General features: G+C 43.7%; 1 protein-coding gene across 1 annotated transcript in view; it reads right to left on the reverse strand.

Annotated features, from left to right (window-relative positions):
• bchs (WD repeat and FYVE domain containing 3 bchs) overlaps positions 1-14,102 on the reverse strand; it is a 180,707-nt gene that overhangs the window by 101,790 nt on the left and 64,815 nt on the right. Inside the window, exons 29-33 of the mRNA XM_084586055.1 lie at positions 12,897-13,058; positions 9,013-9,107; positions 8,787-8,895; positions 4,475-4,692; positions 1,161-1,351 (exon numbers count right to left, since the gene is read on the reverse strand). Of these exons, the coding sequence (XP_084442181.1) occupies positions 1,161-1,351; positions 4,475-4,692; positions 8,787-8,895; positions 9,013-9,107; positions 12,897-13,058 (775 nt within the window). The remainder of the gene's footprint in view (positions 1-1,160; positions 1,352-4,474; positions 4,693-8,786; positions 8,896-9,012; positions 9,108-12,896; positions 13,059-14,102) is intronic.

A 14,102-nucleotide genomic window follows, 5' to 3' on the forward strand; every position in this document is an offset into this window, starting at 1 on the left:
TTAAAACAGCGCCCAGATTGTCCTATGTAGGAGTGACCACACGACAGGGGAATCTCGTAAAGAAAATGAGATACATTTGCATGGTGACCTTGTTCTGATGATTCTTCCTGCCTAAACTGGAATTCTTTTTGCATCGGCTAAAAGAGGACACAGCTTAGTTTGCAAGGCGTTGAAAGTTAGAAAGGTGTATCCCCTCCTAGACAGTACAAAAAAAGATTCTAGCTCCAAAATGATTCAATTCGGCTATTCACCTGCCAGATACTGCACCACTGCCGGCTAGGGAGCAAATAAAAGGTGGCTGTAACAAACAAAAAAATATCCCTGTTGTGATTCTAGCTCTTGAAAATGTGCACTGCCAATAAAATGATGTTTTTTCTAGGGCTTCAGTAAATTGTCTTTAGTATGACGTACGTTTGCTATTCCTGTCAGTAGTCGAGTTCTATAACATCATAAATAGCGAGCTTGCACACAAGTAAATCTGCATCTTGCTTTTCAGAAACAGTTATCCTAGCCAGTGGTTCTTGGCTTCGCATGTTGGCTAGCCTTTTCCACGGCACTCGATTACTGGTGTTGCGTGACTCGCCGCTGACAGAAATTATGGACAAAACTGAATTAAAAACAACACCTGATACTCTATCAAAGAACACAGACTTGATTCATCTTCAAAGCTGCATGAATAAGAATTCCATGTACCAATTAAAAAATCTTAACCACATCTCGGTCGCATGCGATTATTCTCGCAGCTTCAATGCCACCTTGTTTGCACTCTAATTCTGCTCTGCTTGCAATAAAGTGTCTTACTATTACTACTAAAAAGTAATGCTTGAGCAATCTCTAGAAAATGTTCCCCTAAAGCACAATTATCTGTGTTAATTGCCATTAAGCACGGAGTGCTGGCTTTGCAACAATCGTGCGACCAGGCTAACAGTGCAGGAAGTGTCACCTTGTGAGCGGTAGTGAAAAGAGGCCACTTTTCACCGTGGAATCCCAGCGGAGTTTGCAAATTGACCAAGTAATCTAGCAACGTTGTTGGGAACATTTACAGTGCCAAGCAAGACAGAAACAAGCTTGTTTTCAGCAGAGAGGGCATTAGTTACTACTATGCATTTCACACACACACACAAAAAAAAAAATAAGTGATCAAATTATGCAGGCCTTACCTGAAGCCCACATGGGATGCGACTGACAGGACGACCCATTAACATGGCCAGCAGAAGGAAATTAATGTCTGGCACTGTGACATGCTGGCACATGAGCCACTGAAGTTGTTGGAAGCCTGGCACTTGGTACGCCTCGATCCTGATAGACTGGCTTCCGCTGCCTTTGTTGTTTGCTGTTGACACGTTAAAGCCTGAAACAAAAGAAAGGGAGGGAGGGGAGAACAGTTTATTCAACAATAATCTTGTACATAACCTGCTGCAGTGGCTCACAGGTTAAAGCGCTCAGCTACTGAGCTAGAGCAGCAGTGTTTGAACCTGGCCACAGAGGCTGCGTTTCGATGGAGGCGAAATGCAGAAGGTGCCCATGTACTGTGCAGTACATTGCCTTTCATTGCCTTTCACTGCCTAAAAGTAAATTTTGTTTCTTCCCTTTCTCACACCTGTACAGTAGCCCGTGAAATTCTAGAGGCATATCATACCAAGGAAAAAGGCGATAATTGTGTTAGTGACACTTCTGTTTCCCTGTACAATTTGGAAAAAAGTTTTTGACCGGCTTTGGGTGATTGTCGCGCAGGTTGTGATTTGCCCTCTCATTCTTTCTGCACCTCCCTTTTTGTAGGCATGTGTGTACACTGCCTATAAATGCAGGCTTAAACGAATAAATAAACCAGTAGATAGTTTGCGCTCTTTCTGCCTACCTGTGTTTATTTTTCCTGTGTGTGTCCTTCTGTGCGCAACTCAACTTGTTTCTACAATAGTATGCACCAGCTCACCCAACAAAAATTCTTCTAAACAGCTTGATGGGCTGACGCTTTTTCCAAGGTGTCCATAGCAAACAACGCAGCCATGTTCTAGTTACACATAGTGCCTAATTGAAGTTGATAAAGTTTAAAGGGAACATAATAAGCCCGTGGAAAGAACATAAGAATGGTGAGTGTACAGCTACGTTAGCTGCAAAAATGTTCTTGTTAGCTTCTGCTGGTACAGAGAAGAGAATGAAGGAAGGCTCAACATAAACAGCAAAATACAGTTAGTTTGAACATTCCAAGATATGAAACTCTAAAAGCACTAGGGGTAGAGTTGTGCAAATATGTGAAAGTTTCGAATACCAAAGCGAATAATACAGCACTCCATTCCGGCGTTGAAGCGAATAGCAGTATCAGAAACCTCTGAATATTTCTGAGGTATTTCGAAGTTAGAGAATTTAGGAAAATAAACTTTTTGGAGTAATCAGTCCATGGTCTTATGTTTGCACTGAGACCTTCGCATGATTGCACTGCTCTGAATATCGGCAGGCATCGTGCACATGGCATGGCGGCTGCATCCAAAACTCAACTTTCGAAGGATGGCTGCATGGTTTGGCACGGCATCCATGAGTGCGTGTGATGGGCAAAGCACAGATGCAAAAGCAAGCATACCGCGATGGAAACTGTGCTGCGTATGCCGCATGAAAGACCCGGAAGATAAAGCTGACGAAAAAGATAAGAATCCAGCTCGAGAGCCAACGCTGCTGCTACAATTGTAGCAGCAGTGTTGCTAGAAACTAACTTAGAAGCAGAGAGCAGATTGACCTTTACATTCTTCGGCGGGTGAAATTAAGAAGAGAGAACAAAAGTCCCTTTATTTAGTTACTGCAATCACAAAGTCGGCACTTGAAGTATTTTGATGCATGTGCACGCTCTTCATTGCAAAGAGGACTGCCATTTTCTCAAGCTCACTGTCATGGCATAGAGGCATGCCTCCCCCGCATTTCTCTGCTACCTTTTGTGTGGTTAAATGCAAGTACCTGCCTCATAAGAACACACTTTAAATATGCTAAGGATAGGCACACCTAGCGCTTTCATGTAGCAGCACAAATGACGATGCGGGAGGGGTTGCTCACGTCTCTTTGTGCCTAGTGCTAGCCCATGCCAACGGCACGTTTCCGTCCGGAGCAGTGCTATGCAAAACTATTTGGCCGTATGCAGCGACTATGCGGATGAGAAATGTGCATGCACAGGACGCATATCGGCATATCTTGGACGTGTACGCATGCCATGGATGGCGCCGTGAGCTCTCTGCGGGACGTGCTGACAGATGGCGGCGCATTGCTTACCCGCTCCAGAAAAGATACATATTGACGATGCCTTTGTTGGTCTACAGTTGGTCTATGCGAGGACCCTTGCCAGAAATCGTGGATACTGCGTCCTCCGATTGACATTCGGGGGCATGACGTGCACTGGGTGCCACTTCTGGTGCGTATTCAGTGCTTTGACTTCTTTCGATTTGCGTATAACAGACAATTCAAACCAAAGCTTCCTCTCTGGCAGAGCTATGGAAGCACGATCATGGACGCAAAGAGTTGTGGGAGATGCAACGTGCCTGAATTTCAGTGATGCTTGTACACTCAAGTCTGTAGGACGCGTGACTCTGTGCAGCACAAGATTTAAAACATTTATTTTTATATTGTTTAATTTCTATTTCAATTGCCTCATTTAATTCTGCAAACAGCTTTCGGCAAATGCTAACTCTCCCTTTCTTCCCCCCCCCCCCCCCCCCCATTTTTTTTGTACTGCTACATTTCCAGTTGCAGACTATCCGCTTCACTTTGAAACTATTTTCGAACAAAATGACTATTTGCTTAATATTCGCTTCAAACTGAAAATTCACTATTCACACATGCCTACCTTGAAGACTAAGTACAGCCTTCTACACATCAGCTATTAAAGGGCCCATGAAAAGCTATTTACTAAAAGTATAAAACATGCACGAGCAATACGTAATCGATCAATCGTCACCGCAATACAAAAATTTTTAAGCCATTATTAGCACTGAAGATATGGGCGATCAAAAATGATGCTCCTCCTCTCCCCCCTTATCGCAGCCCAGGCCGACGTGCAAGAAATAAAAGAAAAAGAAAAATGTAGACAAGTCACAACAGCGCCCCATCACGCCCGATCCCACATGCCTAACTTGGGAGCGTCCAATGAGTAGGCACGCCCAGAAGCCTATGTGATGTCACATGGGAGGTTCACACGAGATGCGTGTGGAGATGTATCGCCCCAATCGGCAACACTTTTTAAAAATTACTTGTAAATTATACGCTCCACTCAAAGCTTTCAAATTTGACTCGAATACTTATAAGGACCACCTGTATGGATTTCTTGCATTAGAATATTACTGCAAGTAGCATTTCAGGGGCCATTTAATCCTAGCCCGTTCTCTTCAAAACCTCAGCATACGTAAACAAAGAAAATAATAGCAATGAGCTCAAAAACTTGAAGAAAAGGATGGCTGAAAAGTGAATCAGGACAAGTAAAGGTAACGGCGCCTACCCAGAAGAACAGTGGTTCTGTTCTGGAGCACAAGGTCAGTCTCTGTGAGCCAGCCACCGTTGTGGGATGCCTCACGAAAGCGCTGCATCAGACTTGGACAGCTGAGCAACACTGTGAGGCACTGCAGGGCAAGCACCACAGTGGTTGGATGCAGGTGGCTCTGCATGAACAGTAGGAGCCAGTCCATGCCCAGCACCCGAGCCAGCTCTTCACAGAACCTGCACGCGAGAACAACAGGAAGTTAGGTTTCTCAATGTGACATGATGCTGCTCATACAAAAAGTACACAAATCCAAAGTAATAACAAACTGCAGAATGGCTGGCAGGTCCAAAACGCGCAGCTTATGTCTCTCCGGTGAAGGGTTGATTGAGCCAGTACACGTACGATATGACAGCCAACGTTACTAGAACAAACTCAGTTTCACAGCTCCCCATACCGCCCAGTGGAGGAGAGTGTCCCAAGTGGCGGTCGCGAGAACTAGCGGCGCTGCAGTCAACTCTTGCTTCTGGCCTGGCGCGCCATCTGCTACGCGCGGCGCGTAAGCATGGAGTGTCCAGCACACACGTAGCTTTTGCGTGCTGCCGTTGCACTGTAAATGGCTGCAGTATAATTATAACTACATTACGACAGCTTTGGCTTCAAAGACACGCATTACCTTGGAGAACGCGTTTGTGTTGTGCGAAATTCATTTGTTAATGCTGTGAAACAAACATGACAGCGCCGTCGACTTGCTCACGAGCACTGTTTTTTGCTTTACTCCCTGGCCTGTGTTTTGCAGTGTGTTATTTCAGGGCATAGATCCTGTCATGCAAACAAATTAGCCAAATTTTCAGTGCATAGGAGCACTCTAACCTTAGAAGGTAACGCGATGGGTGTCACGTTTACTACTGTGCTGCGCAGATTGCCTCCATTACATGAAGTCTGGCTGCTCGCGTCAAACGATATAGTGAACACAGATTACAAATAAACGGCCTCCGTCGTCACCTCATCAGAAGCGATATCTTAATGTCTTACTTTTGAGGTATGGCGTGGAACATAGCTCCAGATCAGCCCTCTCGCACTCCCGTATATAGCAATGTAAAAAAAAAATAAAAAAATAAAAATTTCATGTGTAGTCTAAAACAACGGCAGATGTGAAGAGTTATTTAATGAGTTTACTGAAAGAGGAATCCATGAGAATGGGCGTTGCGCACTGCGAAAGGAAATGACTGAACTAGCGCATGAGTCTATTAAAAAAACTTATATTGCGAGTAATCAAGTTGCACCCTTGAGATATTCGCCCTTCGTCTTTACACACACACACACACAGAAAAGAAACACAGCATAATTTTACAGCTTGTAGGGGAAGTTAATGTAATTTCAAACTAACACTGGACTGCAGTTTTAAAACACGATATTCAAGGTATCTACAGCACCGGAAAGGGCGTTAGAAGTTAAATGCACGAACCTAAGGTATTTCCCAGAAAAGCAGTGCAAAAAAAGACGTGGAAAAGAACGACATGCCCGTCCTTGTGTCGAAGCACATATGCTTCATTGGTAGCATATCCTGAGCTCATTCAGAAGCTTATACGCTTTTGTGCTTGCCCACCTAGCTTGTAGAGGCCGATCTAGATCCTCTTCTGAGCTTTTTAGATGCTTATTTTTTAACGAGAAACAGCTTGAAGAACAGTGAAGAAGCTAGAAGCTACACTTCCCATCCCTCCTAACTCCCTTATTATCCAAACAACAGCCGAGAGTCATCCATTCAATCAAATAAAAGCTTTATTCATTCACTGTCTTTTTTTCTTTTTCTTCTCAGCTGCCGCAGCTCGCAGCATGCGTTTTCTACACTACATGCTCAGTTATTTAGAAAATATTTTACTTTTGTAATCATCTTGCTTGTCGAATTTTTGTGCTCTTCTATAATGTCTCCTCTCTTTGCATTAGCTCCGAGTTGAAAGCACTGTGCACAGTTTTGCTTAATTGACATGCTTCAGAGGCGTCTATGTAATCAATGCTCAGTACACATGATTAGAGAAGTTTATGCGCAACATCATTGCCGTGACAACCGCTCAATGAGAAAAGTCTTCTCAACAAGCAAATTTATTCGCCCTCATGGCTCGTCTATTTCCTCGTCACAAAAATACTCAAATTTCCTTCGAATTGCTGGTATTGCGATGAACTCAAAATGATCCAAATCAAAATTCGTTTGTACCGCTCAGCTGTCAGATTTGCACTATGTACACTGATAGGCTCTTGGGATCTTGCAAGTTCTCTTCCGGCATTGCTGTTGAAACACACGAGGCAGCACGGTTATTAGGGTGCTTTCTCTTCGGTATATAATGCCTTTTGAATTTGAAATATGTGCCAGCAAGAAAATAAAGAGCCTTGCTACACGAACTACATCACGAGAGCACTTCACTATAGTTCCTTTTCTAAATGCAGATCAGAAACCGTTCACTTCGAAATAATTTATTTCTTCTGTGCAGAGCTTGTGCCCACATTTCAATCTCCAGTGACATGAGCAAATGACGGGCTTCCAAGCATGCAGGCCAGCATGAAGAGACCAGATGTTAAAAAATATATATATAGCAGAACGCTTAAGCTTCGTCTCAAGAGAGGACACGACAGCGCTTTAACGCCGTCACTTCATTCCGCCAATTTTAGCCATCTAGAGGCTGGCACGTAGTTGGCAAAGCGTACATCTATTTGTTTTTTATTTTAGGGTAACGACGCAGCATCTTCTCGGCGCACACCCTAGGTTTACAGTGGACGGCGTAGAATTGGAGGCACACATGTCGGCGGCTTGAATCTCTGTCACAAATTGGACTGAAACTGGAAAAGAAGGTGGATGCTAAATAAGAAGCGAAAAATTGCATGACAGCACGCTGAACGCTGTGCAATGAACGGCTACACCATAATTTAATACGAAATGACTTGCGCGTCACGATATCGCGTAATAAAAAGAAATGAAACTGAAGAGAGAAATGAGAGCAGACAACGTTACTAGAGCGCTGGTTCTGGCGAGCAAGTCGACAACGCTGTCACACTTGTTTCACGGCATTAATTTTCGCATCACACAAAAGTGTTCACTGAGTTATTGTATGCCTTCGAAGCCAAAACTGCCATAATGTAGTCATAACTGCACTGCAGCCGTGCAGAGTGCAATGACAGCAAGCACGTAACAGCTACGTGTATGCCGGCTGCTCCATGCTTCCGCGCCGCGTGTAGCAGACGACGCGCCCGGCAAGGAGCAAGAGTCAACTGCAGCGCCGTTAGTTCACGCGACCGCCACCAGGGACATCTCTCCGGGCAGAGCTGTGAAAGTTAGTTTGTTCTAGTAACGTTGATGACAGCCTCTGCCTTGGACATTCTTATATGGGAAAGGATCATTAGGCTGCACCCAACAGCTTCCAGCAGTTTGTGCGCCTTGCAAGGGCTCATCCAGTGTGCAGCCAACAAAGCCAAAAATGTGGCCAGCCTCAACCCCTTCCCCCCCAATTCACACACCTGACATACACTGCTTCTCCCCTGCTACCTCCTCTGCAAAAGAAAAAGGAAAGAAATCTAACTTATGAAAGTAATGTTAACTGCTTTTGCCTTCTGCAGAAAAAGAATGGTACAGGATGCCTGTTACGTGCAGTAAAACACAAAATCAGCCTAGACTTGGCTGATGCTACAAGGCACAAACTAATGAACAAGGAATAGCAGTAATGTAGAGATGCTGTCAAAAGTAATTGGAAGACAATTCTGTTGAAAAATTTCTTTTAATCCGAAGCCTAATGCTCGAGGTTTACTGGTGTGCTGTGTAATTCACACTTTGCAATTATTTTACACGCGTCTATTCAGAAATGCATGAAATGAGGGCGATGAGATTAAATTCTTTTGCTAATTCATTCTAATTTATTCTAATTAATTCTTTCGCCTTCCATTTACGTTTGACAGCATCTGTACAAGGCATACGGAGATAGTACACATCTTCAAGGGTTACTAAACAGCACCGTTACTGAAGTAAATACTGTATGCCTTAAAAACGCTGGCATGGTTGTTCTGTATATTCTAGCAATAAATAAAAATAATTAGATAATTTGCATTTTTGATACTTTTGTTCAACTACATATGCGCTAGCTTTCTACAATAAGTAGCACTTTGGCTCATAAAACCATTTAAATAAGCTTTTGCATAAGCTTCATACAGTAAGCGACACCTTTGCTCAGAACACCTTTTAAATAGGTTTTTACAGACAAGCCTTTTTAAAAGCCTTTAAAGACATTTTAAATGCCTGGTCCACACAAACTCAGTGAAGGGTATTTAAAAGTGACAGCTGACTTACGGGACATTGACATTTTTTGAGCTCTGATAAGTCATCAAGTGCAAGATGTGCAGGCACCGGTTTCTCAGGCACACATGATGTATCAGGAGTGCAGTTTCATCCATTGGAGCTGAAAAAAAAAAAAAAGAAAAAAAGAAATGAACAAAAATTGTAAAAAATAAAAAATAACTAGCAGGTACAAAATGTAGGCTATCACTACAATAAAACTGAAAGCATGTCACCATACCAGCACATTCAGATGACTCAATATCTCTCTTCAGATTGAGTGGCTTCTCCGACACCATGGAGTTTGGAAGTGTTGACACCATGAACTGACCGAACCTTTGAGGAAGAACATAAAAAACAGTAAGCAAGTGGTTTTCTTACATATGACCAAAATCTTAATATGATTATGACAAAGTAAAACTTTACTAAGCCGCATTTTGATAAGTGTCACATGAAGAGCGCTAAAAGTTAATGCAAGTATGAAAAAATGTTTGCTGCAAACAGCTCATTTCTGAAACATAGTTTCCTGTTTTGTCTCATCAATACGGTTCATGAAAAAGCTGCACAAGCCATCTCCAGTTTTCTGAGTTTCCACACGATTATGGTTGAAAGTCAGAAAATTGCATTTGATCTGTCTTTACACAAGAAGCAAAGAGAACCCAATTTTTCCTACTATGTGCTACAACAATACAAAAAGACACATTAATCTCTGCAGGCACTGGTCTAGATATAGTTAAGGACCATAACTGAAGGCATGACCACACTGACAGCAAAAAAAGAAGAAAAAAAAAAAAGCCTTCTGGGTTACAAAAAGTCCACATTTTTTTTGAGCCAGAATGAAAAGTCTATCAGGGGGCTGATGAACTAATTATTGGTACTGGAACATAGCATAGTACCAGTGCTAAGATAAATAATGCAATCATTAAAAACATCAGAGAGGGTGCGTTGTTTCGTCAGTATGTTGCAGGGCTGAACAGTATTGCATAATTTGGATCTGCGCAACTGCTTTCGAGGGATCTTTGTGCAGGTTGGCACAATATTAATGCTGTCCCCCTCAGAAAATGAACATGGCTTGTGTGACAGTTACGCTTGCATCTACCAAATGTTGAGGTGTTTGTTGTGTTGCTGGAACAAGCGAAATTCTTTATGGTGTAATTAAGGCAATGCGATACAGTCGAACCCGGTTATATCGAACCCAGATATATCGAATTTTGGTTATACCGAACTCACGAAATATCCCCTTGAAAATCCCATGTAAAAGTATAGGAAAGCCGCGTCATATATCGAACTCAATTTCACCGGTCGTTCGATATATCGAACTCCGCACCACGCATTGGAAAGTGTGCCTTCCCCAAAGACGATCGCATCACCCTTGGCCATTTGCCGCGTGACGTTTTCAAGCCACGCGCGGAAGGAATGAGAGGGGACAGTTCGGCGACAGCAGGTCTGGGCAGCGCCGCACCCATTCCCCAAAGGCGCGCGCATCTGCAGTTGTCGTTTCCCGTGCGCCAACACATGACGTTTGCAAGCCATGTGCGTGGGTGTGCCCATTCTTTTGCTGAGCTATCTCTCTCCTTCAGCCCGCGCAACGCATGCGCCAAGCCAGCTCAGCCCGTTTTCAGACAGACGTCGGACGCTTTCTCCAGCGTGTGTTGCGAACCCTCTATGTGCGGCAGCGCGGCGGCGGACGTGGCTATGGCACCTGCGGATGTTAAGAAGCGCCAGCTCTGTTTTCTTTTTTCTTTCTTTCTTTCTTTTTTTTTTTTTTTTTTGCGAGAGTCATTCTTTCCCATCGTTCGGCTGTACGCGCGGCGTAGCGTAAGATATGGCGGATGCGGACGTTAAAAAGCGGCAGGGATCTTTTCTTCTTTTTTTTTTTTCGGAGATGTTTATTTTATATTTTTTTATCGTTTATCCTTGCATGATGAATCAGCGAAAGCACGCAGTCAGCTGTTGCGATCATGACGCCCGCCCCAGGCGTGGCATGATAAATCGAACCAGGCTTGTGCAATCAAGCCATCACGGGCACTCTGCCAAGTTCGCTCCCCGCCACCGCAGGACCTATAAAAAGATAAACGCGCCCTGACGTTATCGCTGCGCAGCATCTTGGCACGCTGCCAATGAGCTGTGGATGAGACGACCGAAACGGACTGACGCGCGCCATCGACATGCAAGCGAAAATGCTCGCGATTTCCTGCCGCCGCGGCGACACAGAAACCTTGTTTTGAGCTGCCGCGGTGGCTCGAGCGGCGAGAGGGACACAGTTCCAACAAGTTTGAAAATTTTCACTCTGTCGTTGCCGCTCGTCGCTTGCATGTGAGCGAGCTAGCCTTAACGCATTTTTTTTTTTTAATTCTCGGGTGCAAAAGTGGAGGGTGGGTTCATTATGCGAGTGGGTTGATTACGCGACAAATACGGTATCGTTTTTTTGCATCGTAAGTGCCGTCGCAAGCCGATTTCTGTATATCGAATTATCGATATATCGAACTATTTCGCGATCCCCTTCGAGTTCGATATATCCGGGTTCGACTGTATTGCTTGCCTACATCCCAATGTTGAAAAAAGTGCTGTTAGAATGTATAGAAAGATACCCTTATGCCTGAGAAAATAATCTTCAAACCTTGAGATGAAATATATTTTGAACCTAATTCTAGTGCTATTGCGGGGTCATTGTAATGATTTGAAACCAAGCTTCCAATGTTTCAAAAGCACTTTGAGGCAGCAGAGGCTGCATTTTACGCACTACACATAACGCTCCCCACTTCTGACCATGAAGAGCACATCCTTCAATAAACACATATGCAAACATTAAAGGCTCGTTAATTCAAAGTCAATAAGACAGTAGAAAAATATTTTAAGTGGGTCTTCAAACTAACTGAGCACAGCAAAGAAAAAAAAACGAAAACGGGGATAGAGGCAAGAAAATTCCATTACAAGAGGCTGTACAAAGGTAATAAGTTCACTAGAAATAGAAGAATACATCATGGAATAATCACTGAACACTAACCATAGACAAGCTCTGTAACACTTAAAGCAATTAGAGATACAGGCAATGTAACCCTTTACCATAGCACACCCCGCAAAGAGATGGCAGAGGCCAGCATATTGTGTGGTCAACCCGCCGCAGGCATGGTGCAAGAATGCTCACGTCACCAGACATGCATTGACAGTGCTAGAAAGAGTGGGGGAGGGGGAGGTGCTTCAATGCTAGTGGCTCCACTAGATGCTGTCTTGACGAGCATCTAGCCTTGATGAAGCGCTGAGAGCATGCGGCATTGAAACCGGTATCCTCTGATGAGCTGCTTTAAGACACCTCTTTTCCTCTGCAGGCATGCATTTTGGTAGTCCGCAATCTATCGTGGGCCAGTTTTTGCACTTGGGGTACTGGGGCTGGGGTGTATGCCCGTAAAACATCGGCAACAGTCTGCTGCATCACCTCATGGCTCTGAAGCAGGTTTGCAGTAAAGTTGGTATCAGACATTCCCACATAGTTTAACTGTACTGGTGCAGGCTGCCGGTTTTAATTAGCATCAATTTATTATAAAACAAATTGCCATTAGAAATCACAAGATCCCAAAATTTCCTCAAATTATTAACATTTACTGCAATTCACAAATGCAGCATAGGGGTCAGTTCCTAAAATAATTTCAATGGACGTAAGACTTCACAAGGACAATAAGAACTGGAAGAGTAATGTGAACTTCTATCCAACTGGGCAGAACTCCATATACTAGTATGAACAATTACCATAACATATGCACCACGACAGTGACCTGCCTTCCAACAAACTCTGCAAAATAAAGAGTTTGGTCAACAAAATCTCAGGCACAACAGGATGAGTGAACTAAGCAAGGATTTTCAAAATATCTGTGTGCCTACCATTCCCTTTTTTTTTTTTTTTTTTTTTTTTTTTTTTTTTTTTCAGTTTGGGACTTAATGTCGCCTCGAAGTTTTCCTCCCTGGCCAAGCTCTGGCTAAATGTCCTCAGACACTGAGATGCATACAGGGCAGTTCATTTGTAATAAAAAATCAATAAATAAAGCCATCAGTCTAAACCTACGAGAACATTTGATGCAAATTCATTGTGCGAAAGCAGGCCGAACGAGCGGTCAAGGCATACAGTACCTCAAAATGTCACCGCTGCGATTGGTGTTCTGAAGAAGTGTCTTGAGGAGGTTGCACAGCAGCCGAATAGTGGAAGGGGTGAGATATGGGTCACGCAGCATCATGAGCAACTTGGTCACCATCTCCAAGTCACGCAGAATTCGCAGGTTGGCCTTCTGCTCACTGAGGAGAAAGGACATCAGGTCATGGAAAAGCATAACAAGGCCCTCTTAATGCCAGGCTGCTAGGTTATGATCTGACATCTCAGGGAGCATGCACATTTGATAAAAATTTGTAGTGTGCTTATTGTGTGCTCGTATCAACGTGCCGTGTACTCTATTACTATTACTAATATTGAGCCCTTTCACAGCCAGTTTACAGGGCGATTGATCCCTACGTGTGGCAGCTTGCCAGCGTTCGGTGCCCGCCAGCTACACACATGCCTGCCGCGTCAGGAGCAACCAGTGCATGCGCACTCGCGATGGGCACCCCTCTCGGTACTCCAGTAATGATAACGATAATATGAAACATGGCACGTTAAAGGTGTCTATTGTGCTGCTTTTCACCTGGTATTCAGATGCACCAACTAGCCTCTCAAGCTGTTATTTTGAGATAATTTTCACCTGGTGCATGCTTGGAAGTTTCCTTCCCACCAGTGCCATCAACAAGGGGAAAAAAGTGTACAGTTGACCTCTCAAAAGGGCATGCATCACATATAATTTTATCATTTGCAGTTGGCAGCCACATTGTTTTTTGATCAAAAGTACACTCCACTAGTTAAGCCTAATGAAAGATTGGATCTACAATAACCCAGCACTTACATGAGGAGATTAAACGTTTCCACTGCCATGATGAGTGTCCTAATTAATCTACAGTAGAACCCTGCTATAGTAAACCCAGATATAGTAAAAACTCGAATATAGTAAAGTGAAATTGAAGTCCCAGTTCATCTTCCATAGACAACTGTACATTCCCCCCCCCCCCCCCCCCCCCCTTTATAGTAAATATATTTTTGGTAAACATCGGTTATAGTTATAGTAAAGTGCGCCTGGCCGCGGCGACGACTCCCCCGATATGACATCGCCGCCCGCGCACTACCTAGAATCGCGAGGAAAATAATTTTTTGTATTTCAAAACAAAAATTACACCGAGTGTCCTTTTAAGACGCTTTACCACCAGGCTTAGCAGCATTCAGGAGAAGCCTACTTTACGGAGGCCTTGGAGCCG

The sequence above is a fragment of the Amblyomma maculatum genome, unplaced genomic scaffold (genome assembly GCF_055883805.1).
Source record: "Amblyomma maculatum isolate TAMU_Amacu unplaced genomic scaffold, ASM5588380v1 scaffold_13, whole genome shotgun sequence".
NCBI lineage: Eukaryota > Metazoa > Arthropoda > Arachnida > Ixodida > Ixodidae > Amblyomma > Amblyomma maculatum.